Here is a 27,116-nt window from a genome sequence, read left to right on the forward strand (position 1 = left end):
CCTTTGCCCCACACAACCTTGGCCTTTCCTTTGCTGGAACATTCTTCCCACCCTAAGCCTCATCACCGGTGCTCAGAGCATCATCTGCTTCTCTTTGGGACCACTTTTTACACTTGGATTTTCTATGTATTTGTGTCTCTCACCTCTGCTAGACTATAAGCTCCATGGGGGAGGGGCCAGTCTGACTTTGGTCACCATTCTACAGCCAAGTACTCAGTCCAGGATGGTGTATATGAGGCTGTGAGGCCTGCAATTGCTTGGGTCCATTACTGAACACAAGAGACGAGCGTGGCGCTGTTGGGAGGTCCCACCCTGTTGTCACTGCGGATGTCGCCCCCAACACAAACAGCACATCCAAGAACTGGAGGTCCAGGAGGCATGGTCCTGGTAACAGCAATTTGCCAGAATCCTGTCCTCCTTCTGGCCTTCTGATACGTCCTAAGTGCTGACAAATTTTCTTTATCATCCAAGTCTGCTTGAGATGAGTTTTCTGTCCTTCATGAAAGAAAGACTCCTGACAGATGTACCTCCCTGGCAAGACCGTAGGCTCCCTCATGTCATGACCTGTACACCTCTGCCCTGCTTCAACTAAGTGCTGGGCACCAAATAGCTATTTAGTAAGCATCTTCTACCTACCTAGCTCTCACTTACTATGCATTTGTTCATTCATTCAACAAATATCTACTCAGCACCTACTACATAGTTTTCTTGGGAAAACTACCCAAGTGCAGAGAATTGAACAAGCCAGATGGGGTCCTTGCTTGTACGCAACCTAACATTAGAGAAACAGACACACAACACAAGTAAATCTACAAAATAGCTGATGACAGTGGTAGGGTCTGTGCAGATAACGAAACAGGAAATGTAATAAAGAATGAACGAGGAGGGAGTGATATTTAGCGAAGTGGTCTCCTTTTTATGGAAGACCTCTGGTTGAAAATGACAAAGAGGAGCCAGCTAAGTTAAGATCATAGAGGACATTCCAGATGACGGGGGAAGGCAAGGGCAAAGGCTTTGAGGCAGAACAAGAGAGATGTGTGTGCTAGGGAGGAGAAAGGCAGAGTGTCTTCAGATCTATGACCCATCATGGGAAATGGGGCTCGATGAGGCCAGAAAAGTGGGCAAGGACCTGATTCTTTAAGAATTTCTCTGACAATAGTACAGATGTGTTCAGGGGTTGAACCTTCATCTCCTGGGGCATCGCCATTCTTCGGGCCTGCCCTACGTGGACACTACGTATGTCAACTAAGGAGAGAGGACCCAGGGCGCTAAGTCCCCACTCTAGCCCCATTTTGTCTCCTAACACAGGCCTCAACCATTCTGGTCTTTAGTTCTGTTATCCATCCATCAAGTAAGGACTTGATGATGAACTTGGTGATCACAAAAGAATCTTTCAACATCAGGATTCTATAATTATCTTCCTTTTTTAAAAGAATGAGATAAATCAATACAAAACATGAGCCTAGCACTAGAGGAGTACTATCATTTAAGGATTACATTTTCAAAGCGTACATCTGAAGTGCAACAGGGCAAAGCTGGCCCCTCCAAGTCACACTCAAGCACAAAGTCTCTGGTCCAGACGGCTGTTTTGCTCATGTCTCAGAATTCTAGGAGAGTGAAACGCAGCCAGATACTTTTCTGGGTACAGTTCATGAGTCCCACCACCCAAAAAGCAGGTGCCATGGATTTGAAGCTTCCTGGTGTCCTCAGGACCCCTGGCCATAGCTCCCTCCTGAGCCCTGGTGGTGGCCTGGTCCCATTGCTGGCCCCCTGCACAGGGCAGCAGAAGGAGATAATCACTGGTAAAAAGGGACCAGGCTCCCACCTTACTAGCTCCACTGTTTCTGGGGAATGCACCAGGCTTGGCCCGCCTGGGGTCCTTGGAGTTCTGCCACAATGCTCTTCAGCAGGTGCTCAGAATGGCCAGTTCCCCCTTGTCATTTAGGTCCCAGCTCAAAGTCACCTCCTCAGAGAGGCGCATTCTGACTTCCACATGTAAAAGGGTCCCCTTCTCCCCTCTGTTCCCTTCTGTATCATATTGGTCAGTTTTCTTCTTCAGAGTACTGACTGCTATCAAAACACGTGCATTTTAATTCATATGCCTCCTGTACTAGACTATAAGTTTCATGAGTTCATCCTGTCCATGCCAATGTCCCTAGGACCCTAGCACAATGTCCAGTCCACAAAAGTTGGCTCAGTAGACATTTGTTGATGGACCGAAGGAAGAAGTCATCCAAAGAATCTTGACAAAGCTCCGAAGAGCACATAGCAGGTCAGAGCCAGAAAGTTCCTGGGGAAATCATCCACCATAGCACAGCAGTTTTCACCCAAGACAGCACATCTGGCGTAAGAGTGGGGGTGGATGTATCAGAATATCATACACCTCCCCCACGAGACACTGATGCACAAAATGTGTGAGGTTGCCAGGTTAGAACCACTGGTATGGTCCAAACACTCTGCTTTACCAGAGAGGAACAGAAAGGTCTAGCAAAAAACGTATAATGGGACATTCAGAGACTCTAACTCAGGTGTCTGATGCATACAAAGAATATCTCAAGTCCAATGCCAGCCTTCCAGGAGTTTAAACACTTCAGCCAGTAGAGTTCCTTTACTCCTGGGAGCTGCTGGGGAGGCAAATCTGTCAATTCCAGCATCCCAGGCTCAGTTTCAAGAGGAGAAGCAGGTGAAATGGTGCCAGGCCCAGAGTCAGGGCTTACCAAGCAAAAAACGCCACAGTCACCTGGATGGGCGGAGGAGGTACACGTCTGAAAAGGGGCTGGGAATGCAGTCATGAGGCTGAGTAAGGGCAGAGGAGCAGAAATGGGCAGGAGGGAGGGCAAAGGAGGCTTTGTCGTCATTCCATGTTGTAAAAGCCAGCTTAGAGGACACAGACAACAATAGCCCTCTTTTTTTTTTTTTTTTTTTTTTTACAATTACCAAATATAAAACCATGAGTAAAAATTTTCTATTTTAGGGTGTTCTAAACAACATTTGACTTTGTGAGTGTTTTACATCTAGGGTAAATATTTGCCGGGCATTTCCAGCCCACGTCAGAGTGCTTATCTAAAAACCTGTTTTGTTCTGCTCTTAATAGGAAAATTCTACATTCAACGCAGGGTACTCACTCTGCCTAGGAACTCACAAGTACTCACCTTCCCTCAGTCTCCAAGGCTCGCCCACAATACGAGCAGCAAGCCGGATCCGCATGAGAGCCATTTCTGAGAGGCTGTTTCTATCTACCTCGACTGCACTTTCTCTTAATGAAGCTACCCTTCACGTGGTAGGAACAGGTAGGAACTTAATGAAGTTACCCTTCAGGTGGTAGGAACAGGGCACGTGGAGGAACAGGTCAATTGCCTCCCTCACACTCAGGTGCATCTGCCTCAGCTCCGCCAGGCTGCGAGAAAGTGTGGGAAAATGTAGTAACCCTAAGGCAAGGCTGCAGGTGATACCAAGTGAGGTATACAGCTGGTGCCTACTGCATGGTGGGGCTGCTTTGTCTTACAGGCAAACCAGGCTATCAATGGTCATGCATCTCAGGGTGGCATGTGCAAATATACTGAGCAGTCTCCAGAGAGCAGCCACGAAGTCAGAAACGCACCCTCACCACTTCCGCCCTGGAAAGCTGGAAGGACCAGCACACGGACTACCTGCCCTTCCCAGGTGCAGTGCAATGTCTCGAGGCCAGTAAACAGATTCTCGTCTTTAACTAAGAACTTCTATCACTGTGACTGGGGGATAGGCTTCAACATGCTGTCTCATAACACAGATCCAGTCCTTACAATGACACGGCACAGCAGATACTGTCTACATTTGACAAATCAGGAAACTGAGGCTTAAAGGTATTAAACAACCTGCCTAAGTTATGAAAGGATGAAGTCAGGATGCAAACTTAGTCTGACTCCAAATCTACATCCTTTCTACTATAGCACTGCACCCCCCGGCCAATATAAAAATATCTCCCTAAGGTTCTAATGTGCCTCTTCCTCAGTCCACAAGATTAAAAGAGAAGGCAAGTTCAATACAGACCATGTTTGAGTTATGGCCAGGATATCTAGATGGGACTACCCAGCATGCAGCTGGATGGACCTATTCTAAAGGAGGGCTTCGCAAAAATCAGAGTTCATCCACCAATTCCCCAGGGGCCTTTGCCACATAGGAAATACCAGAGCAAGAGATGCCACAGAAACTGCAGAACTGGAGGTCATGGACACCTAAGTGGAAGCACAGAGCGCCAGGATACCTGGAGGGCTCTGCAGTGAGTCCAGTCAGCCAGGGCAGGCACCGGACAGAAACCAGGGTCAAGACCAGTTGCGGTGGCTCATGCCTGTAAACCCAGCACTTTAGGAAGCCAAGATGGGTGAATCATTTGAAGTCAGGAGTTCAAAACCAGCCTGACCAACATGGTGAAATCCCATCTCTACTAAAAATAAAAAAATTAGCCAGGTGTTGGGGTGCATGCCTGTAGTCCCAGCTACTCGGGAGGCTGAGGCAGGAGAATCGTGTGAACCTGGGAGGCTGAGGTTGCAGTGAGCCAAGATCGCACCACTGCACTGCAGCCTGGGTGAGAGAGTGAGACTCTCTCTCACAGGAGAAAAAAAAAAAAAAAAAAGAAAGAAACCAGGGTCAAGGACAGGGAGGCATCCAGGAAAACTTCTGGCCAAGTCCAGGGCCTTCTTCCTAAGCCTCTCTAAAATAAAAAGCATGTAATTTTTTTTCTGTTCAAATACAAAGGGTGCTTAGTCCAGAGGTAGCTGAGGATCCATCTTGCATCTAGCTACTTTTGTTCTTGACAATCAAAAAGGCAATAAGCAGGGGTAGCATGCAAAGGGCTAGGCCTTCGCAGCTGGACAAACTTGGCTTGAATTCAGGATTTGCCACCAACTAGCTATGTGGCCTTAGGCAGGTCACTGGACTTCTGTGAGTTTTGGTTTCCTCTTATGCAAAATGTGAATAATGCCCCTCACGCATACTCAAGGCTAACACTCAGGCTTTTATGAAGATTAAATGAAATAGCCTATGAGACCGGGTGCAATGGCTCATGCCTGTAATCCCAGTACTTTGGGAGGCCGAGGCAGGCAGATCACCTGAGGTCAGGAGTTTGAGACCAGCCTGGCCAAAATGGTGAAACCCCGTCTCTACTAAAAATAAAAAAAATTAGCTAGGTGTGGTGGCAGGTGCCTGTAATCCCAGCTACTCAGGAGGCTGAGGCAGGATAATTTCGTGAACCTGGGAGGCAGAGGCTGCAGTGAGCCAAGATCGTGCCACCGCATTCCAGCCTGAGCAACAAAGAGAGCCTCTGTCAAAAAAAAAAAAAAAAAGAAAGAAAGAAAGAAAAGAAAAGAAAAAAGAAATAGCCTATGAAAGCATCTCCTGGTTAGACATGGTGGCTTATGCCTATAATCCCAACACTTTGAGAGGCCAAGGCAGGAGGATTGCTTGAAACAGAAGTTCGAGACCATCCTAAGCAGCATAGTGAGACCCTGACTCTATTAAAAAAAGAAGAAGAAGAAGAAAAAAAGAAAGAAAGCATCTCCTGCCCTACTGATGGGAGGCCAGCAGACATTTCACAATTAATGTTCTTTGACAACTGCCCTTTGGCAACCAGAGCCAGCTTTCACTCTGACCTCAGGGCTGGGACTTAAGTCAGAGGCATCCCAAAAAATGCTCCTGGGAACCAGTATAGCTAAATCTTCAAGACTAAAGTGGACGTCCACGGACATCTTGATCCTTGCTGGCAATGCCTATTTTCCTAAAGAGAAACCTTGTCACAGGAAGAATATCTCAGGGCCAGATCCTCAGAAAACCGCCACATGACCAACCAGCCAGTATTCAAAAAAACAGCTGCCACCAAACCCCAAAGGAAGTCATTTCCAGGCGATGCCCTTCCACAAGAGGATTCTAGACAGATCTCAAACCCAGACAAAGAAGACTGAGATAAATGTGTGGTGCTCAAGAATTCTGACCCTCACCTGACCCCACGCACAAGGCAGTTGCAGTAAGTTCACTTTCTCTACAGACTGACAAAGCCACCAACAGCTGTGGAATGTCAAAAACAAGGCTGCCTGGGTCTAAAGTTACCCCCCTCCACCATGAGAGGAAAGAAAACACATTTCTGGGCTTCGACTTCTTTATATTTTGCTTATGAGGAACAAATGTCGACAAGATATAGGATATGCTGCTCTGTTTGCCACCAAAATGCATGGAACATAATTTTATGTGAAGCTGCACCCGCTTAATTGTGATGCATTAAGTATATGTTCATTGTTTCTGAAACTGAGTAGAAATGAATAATTTATTTCAGACAAAGGAAACTCTTGAATATGAAATGCCTCATCTTTTAAAATTACAATTTGGAAAGCAAGAAGGAAAAAATACCCATAGCCAGTGAACCTTATGCTGCTAATAGAAAACAATGCTTCAACTGTTTCTACTTTGTTTGCAAACATTGCATTTTTTAAAACATTCCTGAGAATCATCAGGAAAAAAAAACAAAAAAAAACCACTAGGTTTCCACCATGTTCACATCCACTCAACACAGGACTAGCATATTCAGTATTAATTTTCTCTGCTGGCTGGGTACACGCCCTTTCCTTTTCCACTGATGTGTTAGCTCACCTGGAATCCACTCCCCACATCCCCACATTCCGGTCTCTGCCATCCCCTTCCAGAACTTTCCTTCCTGCATCCTAATTCTCTTCCTCTCTCTTTCTCCCCTTCTTTACATGGCATTGCACTCTGCACTTTCTGGCTCACCACCATCTCCCCAGCAGCTAGCACATTCCCTGGCACACAGTAAGTTCGCAAAAAACCTGAGCTACTGCTTAAGTGTAGAGTAGAAAATCAGTGTTTTGGACTGACCGGTAATTGGAATTTCGGGTATGGCTATTGTTGTTTTTCTTTTCAGAGCAGAAGAGATCTGCATGCACTCAAATCATCTACTATTCCTGTTTCATGCTAATATATTGAGGGAGGAGGAGAAAGGGAGTGAGAATGCATAGGAAAGGAAGGCGCTGGCAGTCATCCACCTACCCACCCCTGTTTCCTGCACAGCTCAGGAGGGCGAAAAACAAATGAAACATTCCCTAAGTGTTACTTCTAGCAACCTTATGAACTGGATACTATTATTAGCCCCATTTACACATACAGGACCTAGAACGTTGCAAGTAACTATTTACCTGTGGTCTCACAGCTACTAAGTGCTGGAACATGGAATTCAAACCCAAGTGTGCTCAACTCCAAGGCTTTTGCTCCTTGCCACCGTGCTACTCTGCAGCACATATATTTTTTGGGATCACCATGACCTCATCCCCTGCCCCTCCCCATTGCCAGCCCTATCTCTGGGATGAATACAGAGGGTCCACCCGGTAGGTCCTGCCCTGGGAACATGTTGCCCTTCCTCCCAGGGATCACCAGCAGCTAAAAAGGGCAGCACCACCTCTTCCCACCCCAGCCCCATTGATGTCATAAAAACAATGTCATAACATAGCATGGGTGCAGGGTAGGACACACAGAGAGGGTTCAATAGCTTCTTAGGAGCCAGCTCTGTGAGCTGCATAGGCACTCCCAGCCCTCCCTCCCTTCCTCCCCATCCTCTCCCCTCAAGCAGGTGCTCCCTGGGGTGAGTGGGCACTGCTTTCAATTAACACAACTTCCTTCATTTAGAACACTTGAGTTTTCATTGAGACATTCTCTTACGAAATGTTCTGAATCGAGTTGAGAATTTGGCACAGAAAACAGCTAGGCGAGGCAGAAGACTGGGGAGTCAGAGGAAGAAAACAGTAAATACAAAATAAATGAATAAACAAGCCCATACCTCAAGTCCTCCAAACGGGTGCTACCCAGCACGGTTCCAGAGGTCCGAGAAAGGCTGGACAGCACCATCCCTCCCAGGCAGGAGGACAACACTGCCTAGGGAGCCAGGCACCCACACCTGAGCCACTGCTCCCAAGCGAGAGAGCAGAAGTCCACCCTGAGCCCAGGACAAAAGGCAGTGCTGGGGTTGGGGCTGGGACTCTGCAGAAAAGTAGATGGGAGCCATCCTCTCAGGGACCCATGCTGTGCACATCCCCACTGTCCACCAGGGGAGGCCTCCTAACACCAGCCATGCCACTCAGCATCCACAGGGTCCCAATGAACCGTTGTCAGAGACCACCTTTCTCCTACCACAAGCCAAAATGCCTCCTAGCAGCCGAGGCCCTTCAGGATGACCCAGCTTCCTGGGTTGATTCCTGCTGGTCCCTGTCTGCTCTGCTGTCTTTCTGCTTACCTGTACCCCCCCACCCCGCCCCCACCACACCTTCCCAGGACCACCCAGGGAGATGCAGCCAGCCTGCCTCAGACACTCCTGCCCCTCTATCCTCCCTGCCCTCGGCACCTAAATGCTGGGCTCTGTGCACTTGGCCTTTGCCTTCCGAGCTTGTGCATGCTTTCTCCTCAAGAAGGTGCAACCGGAAGGGAGGAGCTTGAACTTGACCCACACTTGCTCTTGCTCCATTTCCACCTGGAGCTGAAGCTAATAGCACAGTGCTCCTGGCCTCATTTTTTGTTTTCCCAGAAGGTGCCTTCTATGATGAGGGGTTACTCACCCACAGCAGGTCTTATGTCCTTCTCTGGTCGAGAAGCATCCAGAGCCCCTGTGTGTGCTTTTATGACACAAAACTATATTAAGTTGAACTGTCTGAAATTGTTGCTATTCTACCATGTTGACCTACTAAAATGGCAATTTCATGCGATTCAATCTAAAAATTTCAGCAATGCTGAGATAAATTAGCCATCTTCCTTTCCCATCTTCGATGACAAAGGCCAAGCCCCTGAGTGTGACAAACCTGCCTCTCTGCTCAGTTCTTCTCACACCACTCCTCATACCTGCTGCTCCAGCCACGGCAAACCCTGGACACACTGTGCCTTTGCCCAGGCTGTTGCCTCTGCCTGGAATGCTCTCCCCAGTCAGCTCTACTCACCAAACTCCTATCCATTCCACAAAAGCCAGCTTAAAAGTCCCCTTTTGCAAGCCTTCTCTGACCCGCAACACCATCCAGTCCGTTATTCCCACCATAGGGCCGTATGTGAGCTTTCTATGGGTTCTACTCATTCATCATAATTTATCTTGTTTATATGTATCTCTAAAGCAAAAAAGGGAATTCTTAGAGGACAATTCCTATTTACCTCTGAATCATCTGGGCCTCCCACTGTGCTCATAGTAAGTTCTTAATAAATATCCGATGAATGAATTTGGCAGAAATGGAATTCTATCATACTGAAAAACTGAAAACTGATAGAGACTATAAAAACTTACCTCTTCTTCTCTTCATTCTAAAATAAGTATAAATGTAACATATATAATATATAATAATAAAATAATATATAATATATTATATTAATTAATAAAATAATATATATTATATTAATTAATAAAATAAATATAAAATTAATAAAATAATATATAATATATAATGTATATATGTAATATATATGTAACATATATAATGTAATATGTTATATATATTATATGCATCATATATCCACATATGTATCACTCAGTAAAAAATATCTAATAATCCTTTATGCAGTTCGTGCACTTCACTTTCATGGGATATTTTCATGGGCTATTTCTCCCATGCATGTTATATACATGCAAATGGGTGCTACTGCATGAGTTCTGAAGCCAGCCCTCCTGGATGAGAATGCTGACTCTACCACTTATTAAGTATGTGCCCTCAAGCCAAGTTTCTCACTTGAGCCCCAGTTCCCTTATCCACCAACCAAATGGGGCTAAGAGTACCTCTACTGAACAAGGCTTAAGCAAGTTATGACATATAAAACACCTAGCTCGCTGCAACTCACAGCTGCTGTAATTATTATTTTTACTTCTCTTTAAGTATCATGGGGAATGCAACCATTTCGAATTGAGAGTATGTTCAGCCTGATCACTTCTTTTGCCATTCAAATGCCACTTGCCATTCCCAAGCTTAGAAGAATATATATAGTGGTTCCATTGAGAACCTTCTGGAATTCAGGGATCTCCTGGTATCTTCCTCATCAAGTGTTTTGTTCAAAACACGTAGTAACAGAAATCAATGAAACATTTCATAAACATGCGCTTTAAGAAACCTGCTGGCCTTCTCCTACAAAGAATGCAATCAATACTTATTTTCATACATTATTAACTGTACACAAAACCATCATGTGCAAAGGACAACAGAAATCACAGTTGGCATGGTGCTCCTTACACAGTTCACAGGGACCTAGAGGAAAGTGGCACCAGCATGGTGGAAGGCAAATGAATAGCACATTAGGTCACCTTAAAGTGGGACTAAACTATGTATTCCTTTTTTTTTAACACTGTGTAATGCTATTTATACGACAACATGACAAAAAATGGCCCTAGGCATTCTGCTCCACTTTAGAAGCCTTCCATCTCACACTGAAATGAAAAAAGATACAATCCAGAAATTGCTTCTTTGGTTAATATTTCTGCAGTTCCGCAGGAATGGTTTTAATAGCACGCGTGTTCTGGATTTTGGTTGTCAATTAAGAACCCATCAGACTGCAGGCCCAAATATTAAAATAATAGGTAGTGGTGTATATTGCAACTTTAAAGGCCTTTTGTCAAACAGTGTTTTAGGGTGGAAGAACAAGGAGAAAGCTGGGAATTAAAGAGGGAGAAAAGGGAGTAGATAGCTCCTTCTAAATAAAGGATCCTGGTCTGTGCTTAAAATTTCATCACTAACAGTAGAAAGAACACAGGTTTTGGAGTCACAGGAACAAGAAGTGAATCTGAGCTCTTCCAGGTATCAGCTGTGTGGCCTTAAGAAAGTTACTCAACCTCTCTGATCCCAGCTTTTCTCCTCAGAAATGAGAGGGCGCAATACGTACCTTTTAGCATGGTGGGGGACCAGAAGAACGTAAGTCTGTGAAAAGGCAGCTTAGTGCAGGACACACGGCAGGGGAAGGGGACACAAGGTAGGGGCTTCCCCAGCGGGACTCCTCTTTGCTCACTCACCTCCCCTTTAAAGAGACTGAGGATTCAATGAGGAGAATACACAGTTCTGGGATAGGCAGAGTTCCAAAGGGAACTGCAGTTTGACCAAAAATAGGCCACTTGACCAAATTATTAAAAGTCTGTCATATGCTAATGCGTGGATGGGGCGGACCCTTGGCTAATTTAGTAGGAGTAAATTGCAATTGATTTTCGAAGAAATTGCTTGGTCTCTTGCCTTTCCTCAGCTGTGTCACACTCGCACACACAGCTGCCTTTGTCACAGCCAGGACCAACTGAAACACGTGTCAAGGAAGATCTTTTTGAGGCAAAATATTTTATCATATTCACACTTAACACACTCTATAAAAATATGCACATGTGAGCAGGCAGATATACAAATGTATGTATGCCTATGTGTCTGTATACGTGTTTATAAAGATGTTTTTGAGAGCTTGTATTTGGAAACAATTCTGCCACCATGGCTGCGTATTTCTATATGTTTTGAAAATCCTCCTGTGGCTGGAGAGCTATCCTGAGTCATTTTTATTTTTACACCAGCCTACTATTTGAAGTAGGCTGAGTAAAAGAGTATACCTCTAAAATCTCTCCATATACCCCACAGCCCTGTCTATGTAAATCCTGGATATGAAAAGAAAATGGTTAAAAGATTACAGAAGACAAAAAATCATAATAATAAAGGTTAACAATAGCTGCTTTCACCCCTAATTTCTGATATGGCGATAGACCCTCTTAGAACATTAATTAGAATGGAAAGAGAGATGAAAGAAATGCCCAGGAGACATAATAAATTAGCCTCTTATGCAAATTACTCATTCATTTTCATCACTGACCCAGCTAGTTGAGTCTCTAAATTACAGGACGTGGTTAGCTCCTTTAACAAAAAACTCTGAATGAAAGATTATCTTTAAAAAAAATCTGAGGGCTTAACGCAACAAATAATTTCTCACTTTTCCTTACAGACAACCCTGAAGGGTGCCAAGAAATATGAAAATTAACATTCCAGCCACTAGTTCTTGTTGCCAGAGACCTATTAATTAACCCTTGTTCCAAAACAATGAACAACTACCTCCTTAACTAAAGTCAATGGCTGTGGCTCTCATGCTAAAAGAAACAAAGAAAATAAAGTGTAGTATCCTAAGGGGGGAGCACAGATTTGAACAGGTGAAAGACAACTGAACTGAGATGGGGAAATGCCAAGATATGGAGAGTTTCAAATACCCATTTACAAGCAAACACCTAATTTTACTTGTCATCACTGTCCTAGACAATTAATGTTGCATTGTCCTATCAATTTATGGAATTCTGCTTTCTTATCAGTCAAATACGGGGACGGGACTAGAATGACCTCCAAACATCCTACTGCATCTACAAATCCAGTGGTTTTATTTATCCCTTCGTGAAACAAATGCTGCACTTCCGATTATTTAATTTATTGAAATATAATCTTGTAGCATGTATTTGTCTACTGAGCTCACTCCTGGCTTCATTTTCTCTTTCCTACTCTCATTTTCTCTTTTCTCCTGTTTTCTGCATTTACTTATTTTCTTTTGTACTTTATCTTCTTCCATGTATTCAAATAAGATGCCTTAAATACATTCTAGTTCAAAGTAAGGTATACATTGAATAAATCATACTTTATAAAGGTTATGAACATGAAAGACATATGCCAAGATCACAAGTTTCCTTGGCATGAATAAAATGCTAGAAAGAAAAATAGTTGCTGAATAACTATGTAAGATTCAATATACGGGCCCTTCAAAAAGGAAGGAAAATATTAAAAGTCATGGTAAAAACAGCAATTACTTTTGCACCAACCTAATATGTTAAAGATCACTCTAGGCCACTGCCCTCAAATTACAAAAGGAGCAGATGACTCTCAGGACCTGCAGACACTGGCCCAAGGTCACCCAGCTAGTTAGGGGTAAACGATGCTAGAAGCAGAACACAGATCTCCTGACTCCTGGATCCATACTCTTTTACCAAACAAGCCCCAATTTGATACCTCCTCTTGAGAATTTGCTACTGTGTCCCAGAGAACAAAAAACAAAAAGGACATCCCTTGGAAAGAACAAGCTTCGACAGCAGAAAAATCAAGAGATGGCAAAAAGAAATACTTCAGAGGACTAAGAAGAAGGAATGAGGACAGACATATTGGCTATAAATAATTTGCACCTTGTAACAATCTTCAGTTCATGCAATTACCTGTCACTCACTGATGTTTTATCTCCCTTCTTCTGGTAACAGGACCTACAGTAACTCTATGCAAAATATTTAACTGTCTGTACCTTCACAGCCTTCACTGGAACATTTGGGTCTTTGCCACAAGTGTACAGATACTAGCATGTCCTGTATTCATGGACCTTCTTGAGGTTGACATTTAATCTAAATAATAAAATCTTGCCTTTAGGAAGTGGTCAGTGAGACAGAAAGACATAGGTTTTTCAGATCATCAAGGAGGTAATCAGAGAATAGATGTAGATTATGACACCATTTTTGTAAAAAAAAATATGTATACATGTATGTACATACACATCTATGCATATTTACATATATAGGAAAAATTGGAAAAGGCTCCTATTAGCATGTTTACAGCAGTTATTTTGGGGTGGTAGGACGCTGGGTGATTGAAATTTCTTTTCCTTTTTTACCTGTTTGCAATTTCCTATTGTTCTACAATAAAAATGGATTGCTGAAGGGCAGGACAGGGAGAGAATAAAAACCAAAAGTAGTGGTCTGTGAAAGTGAAATGTAAGTGTACTTAGCAAAGCCTTTGCAGACGGAAGCATCTCCTAGGTTTAAGGCATGCCCTTCTCAGGGAGCAGTAATTCTTGCCGCTATGAGGGGTACTGGAAAGATTTATGGGGAGAGGTTAGAGGAATAGGAATCAGCCAAGCTTGGAAGGGAAGGCTGATCACAAGAATCCTTAAGCACAGGAAAAGCTCCCACCCCAGGTGATCACCAGCTGCAACCAACTCACTTCCGACCACAGAGCATAAGGACAGGGGTCCAAGGGAAAAGGAGAGACTCAGTGCAGGAATAAGGAAGACCTTCCCCACAGGGTAGCTAAGCCTCAGGCCGGGTGATTAAGAGACAGGACTTTGCTCTCGGGCCTTTTGGATAGAGGATAGATTTTTCATTGCTTGTCCAAGGTAGTTTATAAGCAGCCTTCCTGAAGGCTCAGGTTTGCTACCCTTTGCAAGACATAGAATCATCATTCTCGGATGGGGCAATGTGGTCTGCTGAGAAGAGTCCCAGTCTTGAGTCAGGAGCAAGCCAACATCACCTTAGTGTAGCTTTAAAAAGGACTGAGATTTATTGAGGACCAAGTATGTTTCAGGCACTATACTGGATATTTTACATATAACATCTTTAATCCAAAAGAACCTATACAGTAGGCATTATCATCATCCCATTTTACACCCATGGAACCTGAGGCACAGTGAGCTCAAGATAAGGTGAATGGCAGAGCTGGGATTCATTCACCCAGGTTGGTGGAACTCCAGAGCATGTGTTCTTTCTCCTAGCACCAGCAGGTGCAAAGGTATGGAGGGATGAAGCTGCCCAGAGTGCTGGTAGAACGGCAGCTGCCCAACCTGTCTTGTCTATGATACATGGTGGCTGGGGCGAGATCAAAAGCCAGTTAGTAAAAGAGTGAAGGAAGACTGAAGCCAGAGTGTTCCTGGAAGTCACCAAGGTGCACAAGACCTGGGAATGAGGAGGTCAGGTTGGACTGTGAGAAGCTAGGGAAGTCAGCTGGAAAGCCCATGCAGAGTTCAAGTGAGAGATAAGACAGTTACATCCATGATGTGGAAAGAGGGGAGCATTCAAAAGACAGCAGGTAATTTCAGCAGGACTTGGTGATGGGTCAGGCTGAAGGGGTTGAAGACAATGGAAGGGACGGAGATGACTCCACAGCTTATAGTGCAGATCACTAGGAAGACAATAATGCTATTAAATAAAACTGGAGATCCAGGAAGAGAGAGGGTAAGGAGCAAAGGAGAGATGATGAGATCCATTCTGGACATGCTAAGTTTGAGTTAACTGAGACACCGCCAGATGGAGTCGTCCAGGACTCAGCTGGAAATGCTGGTTTAGCGCTCAAGAGAGGCTGCAGTAGGAAGGAAGGCTCTGAGTCATCAATGTAAGTGGTGGCTGAGGTCTCCAGAATGAATGAGGCTGGTCCAGAGAGTATGCAGACAGAAAGGGACCAACACTGGCTCCCCCTACACCAGTGCCATGACCTGGCAAAGGTCCCCAAGCCCACCCTCAAGCACTGCGACTCTGTCCAATCCCCTCCCCTCTCTGAGCTTCAAGTCTATAAAAACAGAGTACTGGACTAGATCTCTAGGGACCCTTCTTCTCTAACATTCAACCACTCGTGATTGACAGAATGCCGGCTCAGGATCAAGAAAGATGCTTGGTGCTGAGTTGACACCTGGCATAACAAGCAAGTCTCCGACTTTCCAGCGGGAAAAACAGACACATAAATAAGTCCTCTCGATATGCTGTGATTAATAGCTACCATAAAGGCAAGAGCACGATGGAGCATGAGGGAGCCCTGAGTAGAATTGCCTGTTTGGGGAGAGTCCAGCAAAGGCCTTCAGACGTGAAATTTGATCTTGGTCTTAAAGAACTGATAGAAGATTTCTAAGTAAAGGCAAGGCCCTGTGCAAAGGCACAGGAAAGTGAATGCACATGAAATACTTGGGGAATTGTTTGGCTCAGTGAGCTTGAGTGGAGAGGGGGTGTGGGGCTTCAAGATGGAGAGCAGGGCCTTCACTGGCCCACTAAGGAGTTTACCATATGCCAGAGTAAATAACAGGAAACAAATGGGGGTTCTCAAATATAGGAACACCAGGATTAGAGAGCTGAGTGCAAGAAAAGGACCACCACGATCCCTAATAGCTGGTATTTACAAGGCTTTCTCTCGTCATGACCTGACAAGAAAGCAGGTGATGTTACAAGGCTCTTCTCCAACATGTAGACTTTGTGATAACTTTTTAAAAAATAATGACTTAAATATGATGGTGCATTTGAACAGAAATGCTAAACATGTCTAATTATTCACAGAATCACTCAGAAAAAAAGAGGCAAGACTCAAAAGAGAGTTTAGGTGCATCTCATCCTGGAGCAAACCACTTCCAATTACTTGGGAACGAATCTGGAGATCCTGAGGCTTCCCGGAAAGGTCAAAGCCACTCCTAGCCCTTGGTAGGAAAATGATGAGCGCCAGAAGCTGGGACTTTTCCTTCTAGCAAGTCAGGATGTTCAAAACCTAACATTACTCTTTCCCTACCATCCATCCACTTGATTCTTGCATGCAATATCATCAACTGTGATTGTATTTTAAGGAAGGCCTGGCATCTCCTGACTTCTCTACAAAAATCCAGTCTCCCAATCAATAGTTTTAAACCTTGCTGCCAAAGAGGTGCTTCTGTCCTCCCTCTGTTCCCCATCCTCAGGCTTTTCTTAGCACTCACTGTATTTTCAAAATTTCTCACTGCTTTGCTCTCCCACTCCAGAGAGTCCAAAAAAAATTGCCAACAGGTTCATCATCCTTTCAAATCCCTATTTACTTCTGTGTCTTGAACTTTTCTGAGGAAGAAAAGCAGGGGCAGAACAGAGGTGCAAGAGCAGAGATCTTGGCCGGGAGAGATGCAGATGCTAAACAGTGCATTGTGCATGGTGGCTTCTGCCTCTGAGCCTCTGAGCGCCCACACAGCTCTGCCCTCTGGGATCCTAGGACACTTCTGTGTTCCTGCCTCTCCTCCGACATCCTCTTGCACCGGCTCACTTTTTCCTGTGTGTCCTCCCGCTCACTTCATGTTCCAGGCCCCTAAAACCCACACTAGCCTCACCCCACAGGAAACACACCTCCTCAAGCCCTTAATTGTGCCCCAGGGGCCAAAGGCTTCCGCTCTCAGGTTTCTGGAAAGCAGCCCTCCACCCTCCCTCTGCAGTTCTCTCCTGACTTGGCTACTTGGTTTCCCTTCTGCATTTCAAGCTTGAAAACAGGACGGTTTTTAGATTCCACCTTATTTTTGTTCTCCTTCTTGTTCCCAACGGGCCACTGATAATACCTCAGCAAGGCCTTTTATGTGGTTAGCAAGCAAACAATGGCTAAAATGAATGTGGGTTTGAGGAATCCAAGGAAAATGGAAACACAAGAACGTCAAACATGTCTTGTTCCTTGCGAGGATTCAGCTCACCCTTAGTGTATGTGGATAAACATGCTCTTCATGTTGGGCAGAGAAATCCAAATATGGAAACTCTGATTGCTACCATATCTGTGAAAAGCAGAGACACTGTTGTCTTGGCTTCCTCAGATAAATTTTCAAGACAGAAGAGATGTTCTAGAAAGCTCAGATTCAAACCATGAAAAGCAACATTTATCATCCTGTTCCTCCATCCTTTTCCATCCTGCAAAGGCCAAACTGGATAATATGCATTATTCAATGACTTAAAGCCTCTCAAGTCTCCATTTGGCTTTACTATCCCACTTAAGGAACACAGTCACTGTCAGAGGTCAAATCTCATTAGTGCTGGAACCTAAAGCCAATGCCCTTGAGATAGAAAATGGAGCTCTAGACAAGGCCTTTCTGGCTCTGGCTAATTCATTATGATTTCTGGGTTCTAGACAGGACAGGGCTCACAAACTCCAGATCATACTTGCTGTGAAAAGAAAGCTGGCCTGCGAATGGGATCCAAGGAATGCATAAGTGAAACTTGGCCCATGCAGAAGAATGTCCAATACTCATAAATTCAGACAAACCAGTGGTATCTGAGAATGACCATGCCTCCTTAACAGTTGAAATGATTGCAAGGGTAGAGAAGGTGATGTAAGAGAACCGTGGAAGAATTCTAGAGATGAGCCCAACCTTTTCTCAGATCCATGGACTGTAACGATTAGAGATTATTTACTCCAATTGCCTCATTATACAAATGAAAGAGCAACTCTGAGAGGGAAAATGAGTGTAAAAAAACTCCATTGCTAGCCAGTGTAGTGGCACACCTGTAGTCCCAGCTACTCAGGAGACTAAGATAGGAGGATCGCTTGAGCCCAGGAGTTTGGGGCAACAGTGACCTGTGATCAGGCCACTGCACTCTAGCCTAGGCGACAGATCAAGACCCTGTCTCTAAAAATAAAAGTTTTTAAAAAAATAATAAAAACTCCATTGCGGCCAGGCATGGTGGCTCACACCTGTAATCCCAGCAGTTTGGGAGGCCGAGGCAGGCGGATCTCTTGAGATCAAGTGTTCAAGAACAGCCTGGCCAACATGGTGACATGTATTTCTCTACTAAACATACAAAAATTATCCAGGCGTGGTGGCAGGTGCATGTAATCCCAGCTACTCGGGAGGCTGAGGCAGGAGAATCACTTGAACACGGGAGGCAAAGGTAGCATTGCGCCAAGATCATGCCACTGCACTCCAGCCTTGGCCCTGGGTGGCAGAACAAGACTTCGTCTCAAACAAACAAACAAACAAAAACCATTGCTCATAGAAATTCTGAAATGAAAACCCAATGGCCCTTCTTCCTTGCCTGCTTTCTCACTATCAATGACCATGGAGAGGTTCCTACCCTTCCAGGCATCAGTACAAAGGAGGAGTCCACAGGGCAGACAGTAGGTAACAGGCATTGTCCCTCAAAAGCAGGATGAAGGTCAGGTTTGCCTCTGGCACCTAGCACTCCACTGGCAACACCCCATCCCAGTTTCTACAGATCCACTCCCAGGAGAGCTTAGGTGGTCACACACGTTTGTCTGTACATCTCCTCTCCACTGCTTAAACCATTGTCCTGGCTGGATCAAAGGGACAGAAAGCACTAGAAGTGACATGGAGTGGAAATTATTGGCATTACTCAGAGAAACATTTGAATTCCTCTTATACTAAACTCGTATCCTTATATCTCATGCCAAAACAGACTGACAGACTAACACGCACACACACACACACACACACACACACACACACTTTTTCTCTAAAGGAAAAGACAGAATAATGTAGAGAAATGCTTCTCAAGCTTCATGTACATATGAAGCACCCAGCCCAGGGATCTTGTTAAAATGTGTATTCTGATTCAGTAGTTCAAATGAGATCCTGTATTTCTAATGAATTCCCTGGCAATGTCAATGATGCCGGTATAAGAACCACACTCTGAGTAGCAAAGGGTAGATGTTACAAAAGCTTAGAATCAAACAAATTTGAGTTTCAATTCTGGTTCTACCATTTAAGACTTTTGTGATTTGGGGCTGTTTCCCTAACTTCACTATGCCTCAATTTAATCATCTATAAAATGGAAATAATAATACCTAAGAAGCACTTGATGATTACCTAAGTTAATGATGTAACACTGTTAACACATTGCTTGGCAAATAATAAGACTTAATAAATGTCAGTTCCTGGCTATCTCTAAGATTCATGAAGGCAAGGTGATGACTGGCTCACTGCCCAAACCGCAATAGCTAGAACACAGTAGGTGCTCAATGGATGTTTGGTGAATGGATGAATACATGTATGACACACCCAAATAAAATATCAGTATTTATACACTCCCTTGATTCTGTGGCTTTTCTGCAAAAAAACACAAAACATTTAGAACACCAAGACACTCTCACCAGTTACAAACCATAATCTCATAGAATCAAATTCAACATTACCCATCACGTTTAACCACTGAGAGACATATAATTTGTGGTGGCTATATATACTTGAGAAAATGTCTAAACTGTAAATAAATAAAGACAACATCAGTCTGGAATCTGTATGTCATAAAGATAAATTACTGCCTTGCTTATTTATGGGCTGTCTGAATGCAGATGTTACAAAACACTTAATTCTAAAACTAAGTTCATTTCCAAACCACACATAGAACTGCAAAGAGAGACAAAACAAACCATGGGAAGCGAGACTACATTTAAAAGGGCCATTGAGGCAGGAGTACATTCTCTCATAAATGCACACACTTGCTCAGGAAAAAACAGAAGCAAAAGAATTGTTAACAAATGGCAGAGCTTAATCTTTTAAATCAAAGGCAGACAAGTGAATTCATCCCAAATTTTTCAACAATCTAAGATTATCTTTGGGCGTCTTGTAAAGTAAGTGGCATAATCTGAACAGATCCCATTTCCAGGGAGGCACTATGTAAGGTATGCAGCGAGAAGAGAATACGATTGCCACCTACAGACAGAAGTGGCACTCCCTTTGCAAGAGATGGCCAATCATATTTTAATGTGAAAAAAAAAAAAAAACCCAACCAAGTCACCTCCCTGGAACCTCTTCCAAACCACCACACCACATTACTTCATTTAGAATTACTTTCAAGTCATACAATCATCTCTAGGCATTATGCCTCTTCATTATCATCATCCTATTTCTAATTTCCCAGAAACACTGTGCCATTCAACTATCTACTTATACGCTCTTTGAGAGCCAAAGAGAATGCAAGCCAACGAATTCAAGCACACAAAGGCATCAGCATGGAAGTATAAATCTGCTTACCTGATATGAATGGGACCACCCGGAATATATCTGACAATCTGCTGTTAACTGGTTCATATGGGGAATCCTCCAGCAGATCATTTCCTAAAAACAACAGAAAGATTGGGTTCAGATCAGAAAAACATATATTTCAAGCAGGTTTTTGCTGCTGAATCTGAATTCTAATTATGTTATGATTGTGTAACAAAAAGACGCTGAAACTTTGAAAGATTTCAAATGCATCTCTTTCACTATGGTTATTTCTTTTCATTCCCTCTGCCTTTGTTGTTCTTGTTCTCCCCAGAGTGCCATGAAAATATTGGAGAACAACCCAGCCCGATCTTGCCAGAAAACTCTCCCACTCTTTGCAAAGGAATAGAAATCAGAGAGGAAAGAGCTGGTGACGTCACGAGCCCTGCTTGCCTCCAGGAGCCAATGGAAGAAAGGTGACCCAGGAAAGACCCTTATTTCAGCTTGCTCCCAAAACCTGGCATACAGTTGGAAAGCAGCTACCATGGCTATTAAACAGCCCACCTCTGAAACAGGTTTTCATTAATAGACTCTGGAGGAAGTGACCGCTGACAGGTCAAATCTGTATAATACAAATCTCCAGTGTGAGTCTCAGTCGAGAATGAACACACAAGATGTTTGTGTTAGGTTTACAAACATGAGCCCCCTCTGGCTTACGAGGACCAAAACACTCCCATTGGACTGGATGGTTGTGACCAGTGGATCTTTCTCTCCCTGAGCTACTTCTGTGATAACCAAGGTTGAACCACACCAGCTGGTTCAAGGCTCAGCTAATCTAAGATGACAAATGGATTTTCACACATCTGCCTTTGATCACGTTAGGTGGGGAGGGTAAAGATAGACTGGATTCTCCCGGACCTTTTACAATACTTCATCTTACATCAGAGCAGGTTAAAGGGAACAAGACAGGGGGAGTCCAGACCAGATGCAGGGCAAGCCTTCCTATTATTATTGAGAGGCCAGCGAAAGCCCCAGGCTGGCTCTCCTTGGAAAGAAGTTGTGGGTTCCTTGGGGCCCTTTAATGGGATCCTCCTCCCATGCTCCGACCAGGTTTCAGAGAGGTCAGCGGGGTCCCGGGGGTGGCCCTACCCCCAGCCCCCGACCTACTCATGGGTTTTCCAACAACAGGCCCAACAATGCTGGTCAGCCCAGCAAACACCAGCTGCCGTTGTCCCTGGGGGCCAATGAAAGGTCCTCACTCTGCAGCTGGGGAGAAGTGAGTGGAGGATGAGATCAGCTGGCCCCGGGACGAAAGGCCCGCCTGCCTTCGGGGAGGGACACGGGGTGGGGTGGGGAGGTTCCACGCGTACCCTGCAGGCTCTGGTACATGCTCCAGTAAATGCGCAGGCAGTTCTTCTCCTTCTTCATACCCCGCTTGCAGCGGCAGTTGTAGAGCGACTTCTGCTTCAGGGCCTCCATGGCGCTGCGGCACTCATCCTTGGCCTCCAGGCCGGATGCCAGGCTGAAGTTGGTCTCCTTGCCCGCCACGCACTGCCTTAGCGTGCGGTACTTGGTGCTGCAGCTCTGCTCCTTCAGGCACTGATCACTGGCTTTCACGCAATCCAGGCGGTCTCCGCCGCTCACTTCGGCCGACAGGAGCAAGTCTGCGGGGCAGAGGGGAGGGAGCCTGAGTGCGGCGGGCGGGGACCCCGGCCGCCCCTGCTCCGGGCGAGGGCACGCGCCCGGGTCAGGGATGCTTGACCAGCCTTCGGGGGCGCCCTGCTCTGGGAGCGGGTCCACCTCTCGACCATCCGGGAGTCCATTTTCCCGCCCCCTGGAACTCCAGCTCCTCTCTCCTCCTCCCGGGCCAGCAAGGAAGGGTGGCGCAGGCCAGCCCGCGGGCTTCAAGGGTTTGCTCCACAGCCTGCGCTGCCCACCGCGCACGTCGGCCCTCCGCCCCGGGGCATCCTGGCCTGAGCAACGACCCGGGCTCCCGGGCCACCCCCGGCTCCAGCCACCCGCTCCGCCCGGCTGAAACTCAGGCGCTTTCCGAGGAGAAGTGCAGCGGCGGACTGGGCACCGGGCGCGCGCTGGGCGCGGGGCAGGCCGGCCGTGGTCAGCGGTCCGCCGGGCGGAGAGCGCCCAGAAGCTACTCGGGAAAAACTTTTCTCTTCCAAGTTTGCTCTCCCGGCCCCAATGCTCCCCAACTCCACCTGCCCGCCGCGGCTCCGCGAGCTCCCAGAGACTCTCTGGGGGTGCAGGGCCCTCGGCTGGAGGGCTTCTTAGTCCCCCGCCAAGTTGGGTCATTAAAAACCACAGGAAATCAAAACCAAGCCCGAAAAGCTTCAGGCAGCGCCGCGCCGCCACCGCCTCCCTAACCCGGGGATTCGCGATCCCATTCCCCAAAACGAAACTTCTTTCTTCCACATCCACCACACCCGCGCCCCAATTTTGGTGCGGAGGGCGGGGTGGGCTGCTGCAAGCGACCCTAGGAAAGACTCAGCGGGTAAGAAAGCCCGCGGCGGGCCTCGACTTACCCAAGAGCGGCAGCGCGAAGTACAGGGTCGCCAGGAACATGGTGCCGGCGCGGGGCTGGTCCCGCCCCCCCCAAAAAAATCCCGATCCGCCGCTGGGTCTTGCCGAGGGAGCTCAGCATGCAGCGATCCCCGGACAGCTGTGCTGCTCTGGCCGCCCAAAGTTCAGCTCCATCCAGTGAAAGAGGAAACTCCGGGTCTGGCAGCCGCCACCGCCGCCGGCGACTCAGCTCCGGGATGGCGAGGGCGGGAGGCGGTTCCGCTTTTAGGGGTTCAGGTCCGACCCAACCTGGAAGGGAGGGCGCGCTTTGAGATGAGAGCGGAGAGCGCCGGAGACTCCCCCCACAGAACCCTCTCCCCTCCCCCGTTCCCGCCTTTGGGGAATTTCCAACGCCCGGGTGAGGACCCACCCCCACCCAGGTCAGGGTGCATGTGCGTGTATTCCAGGGGCCGCTGACACGGGGATGGGGGTGAGGGCTGGAGAGGTCTGAAGAGGGTTCCTAAAGTCCAAGGGGGTGTCTGTTGGGTTCAACCCGAGACGCTGAACGCAAGCAAATAAATAAATAAACGGTACTTTCCGAGCGTCGCGAGCGGAGCCTGCAGCTGCCTGGAGTCCGAGCCCTCGGTGGCGGCGGCGGCAGCTCCCTAGCCAGCCCTGGCGCCGAAAGAGCCCCTTCTCCCGAGAAGTTGGCCTCCCCCTCCTCGCGTCAGCCAGCGAGCTCGCTCAGCCGCCGGCCCTCCCCACTCGGATCGCCAATCCCTAGCCCCAGTCGCCGCCCTCCCTCTCCCCGGGACTCGTCTTCCTCCAGAGGCCGCCAAGCCAGGGGGAACCGATGTCCCGACTGGGGCTGAAACCCGGTTCCTGCGCCCCTACCCCCTACCCGCCGCGCGTCCTCGGCTCCCTCCTGGGCGTCCGCTCCTCTCACACCCTCGCCCGGTGCCCAGGACTCGGGCGCTTCCGCACCCCAGCCCAGGGCGAGCGCGCCGGCCCGCAGTCCCGGCGCGCCCCGGCAGGTGCAGCCCGGCGCCACGAGCGCCCCCCGGGCCCTAAAGTTGGGAGACGCCAGCAAAAAGGAAAGGGGTGGCCGGAGGAGGGGGGAAGAAGGAGTGGGGAAGAGGGACGGGAAGCGGCAATGGGTTCCCAAACAGAACGAAAAAAACTCCAAATGCCACCAACCTGGACTCAACCGACCGCGTCCAGCTGCGGCGAGGAGCCAGTTTATTTACTTATTTATTCTTTCGGGGGAATGGTGTCCCCGCCCCCTCCTTCCCTTTCCGGGCTTACTTTATCTGCGCTAGGAAAAGAAAAAAAAGAAAAAAAAAATAGATGCGGTAATCTTCGAGAGCTCGAAGGGCCGAGTTGGGCCAGGACGATTTCCGAGCAGAGCCCTCGGCTCGGATGCTCGTTAGGGACGTTAGTGGTTATTGGAAGCGGCGCGGAGAATGGCGTTTTCCGAGGCCAGATTTCTTCTGGCCAGAGGACCCTCGGCCTGCTCCTGTTCCCGCCGCCCCGCAGCTCCAGCTCCCTCCTAAGCTCGCCCGCCAGGCAGCCGCAGCTGCACACGCCCGCTTGCGGTGGGACCCGCGGCCGGACCCGCACGCGCGCACAGGACACGCAGTGTTCTGCAGCCGGCCGCGGGTGCTGCCAGACACACACTCTCTCTCTCTCTCTCTCTGTCTCTCTCTCTCTCTCACACACACACACACACACACACGGGCACAAGGGCTCTTTCTTCTTAGGGCAATCGAGCCAGACCCTTCTTCGGAACACAAAGTTTTCCCCCACGTCACTAGTGGCTGTGATTCAAGACTTGGTGCGTTCAAGACACACTCAGACCCAGGACGCCGGAGCGGCGATCCTGGGATGCGCCCACCCGTTCGTCCACGCCAGCGCGTGCACACTCACACTCACACGCACACATGCACACGCAGTCTCTACCTCTCTCCTGGAGCTCCGACAAGGAGACAAAAGCGGAGTCCCCAGCCCACTGCATTTAAACCCGGCCAGACCTGGCTTTAGGAAATTTATAAGCTGACCTCCATCTTGGCTGTTTCGAGAGTAAATTAACAACAACAACAAAAAGCCTAACATGTACACAGCCCTTCGCCCCAACCCCTGGGACCGCTGGTTCCCAGTCCTGCTGCTCACCCCCCGCCCCCCAACCCTGACACACGCTCCCCTTCCCGCACGCCGGGGGGCGCCCGGGGCACCGAAGTCTACACTGGGTCCGGAGACCGGTCTAGGAGCCAGCCGGCAGTGCTCAGGATCTTTGCTGATGTCCAAGTTCATCTCTCGGGGAGACCGAGTTTGAATCAAATCTGTGTGCGCCCAGCTGTCAAATCTGCAAACCTATCACGCCAGACAATGGGCCGCCGCGGAGGACAGAAAAGAATGGCTCATTTTGATCGAGGGGGGTAAATTGAAAAGGGCACGGGCTTTGGTTGAAGTTTGAGGCCCGGGTGTCAGGGCGGGGAGAAGAAGAGGAGGAAGGAGGAGGGTTGGGCCGCTCTCCATTCAACCACACATCAGCCAGGCGCGCCCCTCGGCTGCAGCGGCTGCTTGCAGGCGGGCTGCACATTGTGTGGAGTCGCCAAAGAGGGTCTGCGCCTCGGGGCGCGCCTCAAACCCGGGGGACATCCTACGGATCCGCACTTCTCTTGTGCTGTACGCGTGTTCCTCCGGGGTAAGTATGAGGAGATGGACGCCCTCATCAGACACCCCTCCTCCAACACACACACACCCATAGCCACACCATTCAGGGATCCTCTAGTTCAGTGTATCAGTTTACACTTGGTTGTTGAGTAAACAAAGCAAACATATGTCACATTTTCGCGACAGATGGTTCAAACCAAGGGCTACTTAAATTCTCTCTCTCTAACAGTCTAAGTTACAGGCTGAACTAAGCAGAAATGTAATTAAGTCAACTGATCAGTTTCTTCGACTTAAAATGTTTTCCCATATTTTCACAAACAAACCAGATAAATCCTGGGGATGTGGTTTCAGGGAAAGGAGGGCTGAATATGAACTAAGACTTTGTGTGAAGACTCCGTTTCTACCCGGTCACCCCAAACAGAAAATCCTCTTTCATTGTTCCATTTCGTAAGTGGAAGAGAATGTCTTCTTTTGGAAAATCAGTAATTGGAATTTCAATTTTCAATAGAGGGACTAGTGCTTACCGGTGCTGATTACTTGGGATAGTTGGATTACAATGAGGTTTAAGACATCATCCACATCTTTTGTAAATGTTCTCTGTTTAGAAATGACTTCGTGTTACCCTATATATTCCACGGAATTCTTTTGAATCAAATTTTAACAGGGTGGGGGAAGGGTGAACTAAAAGCTCTCACAGTGTAGAATATGGGACTTCTTTTTAAAATACAGATGATCTCCAACTTATGATGCTTCTACTTATATTTTTAGACTTTACCATGGTGCAAAAGCCATATACATTCAGTAGAAACTGTATTTTGACTATGGACCATACAATCATTCTGTTTTTCACTGTCAGGTTAGTATTGAATAAGTTTCATGAGATAGTCAACACTTTACTATAAAATAGCTTTGTGTTAGATAATTTTCCCCAACTGCCGGCTAATGTAAGTGTTTTGAGCATGTTTAAGGTAGGCTAGGCTAGGCTGTGATGCTTGGTAGTTTAAGTGTATTAAATGCATTTTCAACCTATGATGTTTTCAACTTTTGATGAGTTTATCAGAGCATAAGCCTCATTGGAAGTCAAGGATCATCTGTATTTTTAGCTTCAATAATGTATTTCTGAACCATTCACTCACACTTGTCCTTATTAAGTTTATGCTGCTGATGAATACAGAGCTTTGTTTTTAAAAAGTAACAATAAACCCCCAGAGGCTGTAACTGTGTTGTCCAATACAATAGTCACTAGCCATGTGGCTATGTCAATGAAATTAATTAAAATTAAATAAAAGAAAAATGCAGTTCCTCAGTAGCATTAACCATATTTCAAGTGCTCAATAGCTACATGTGGCTGGTGGCTACCATATTGGACAACACAGATATAGAACATTTCCATCATTGCAGCAAGCTCTACTGGACAGCACTACCCTATAATGTTGGTGTGGAATTAGTTAATGTGGTATATACACATATATAAA

The 27,116-nt window shown here is 46.8% G+C and overlaps 1 protein-coding gene across 10 annotated transcripts in view; it reads right to left on the reverse strand.

Moving 5' to 3' along the window:
* The window catches only part of GFRA1 (GDNF family receptor alpha 1), a 217,475-nt gene extending 192,276 nt beyond the window's left edge, over positions 1 to 25,199 (reverse strand). For 2 of the 10 annotated variants that reach the window (XM_057299006.2, XM_008950950.5), the window contains exons 1-4: positions 23,870 to 24,017; positions 22,992 to 23,277; positions 21,825 to 22,118; positions 20,506 to 20,589 (exon numbers count right to left, since the gene is read on the reverse strand). In XM_057299006.2, coding sequence (XP_057154989.1) covers positions 20,506 to 20,589; positions 21,825 to 22,118; positions 22,992 to 23,031 — 418 coding nt within the window. In that variant the 5' untranslated portion in view covers positions 23,032 to 23,277; positions 23,870 to 24,017. Of the gene's footprint in view, positions 1 to 20,505; positions 20,590 to 21,824; positions 22,119 to 22,991; positions 23,278 to 23,562; positions 23,828 to 23,862; positions 24,019 to 24,165 lie in introns of those variants that run through there. The other 8 variants (XR_010113209.1, XM_003825616.6, XM_003825617.5 and 5 more) reach the window with 8 other exon arrangements.
* Between the last annotated feature and the right edge of the window lie 1,917 nt (positions 25,200 to 27,116).

Source organism: Pan paniscus, chromosome 8 (assembly GCF_029289425.2).
Source record: "Pan paniscus chromosome 8, NHGRI_mPanPan1-v2.0_pri, whole genome shotgun sequence".
Lineage (NCBI taxonomy): Eukaryota > Metazoa > Chordata > Mammalia > Primates > Hominidae > Pan > Pan paniscus.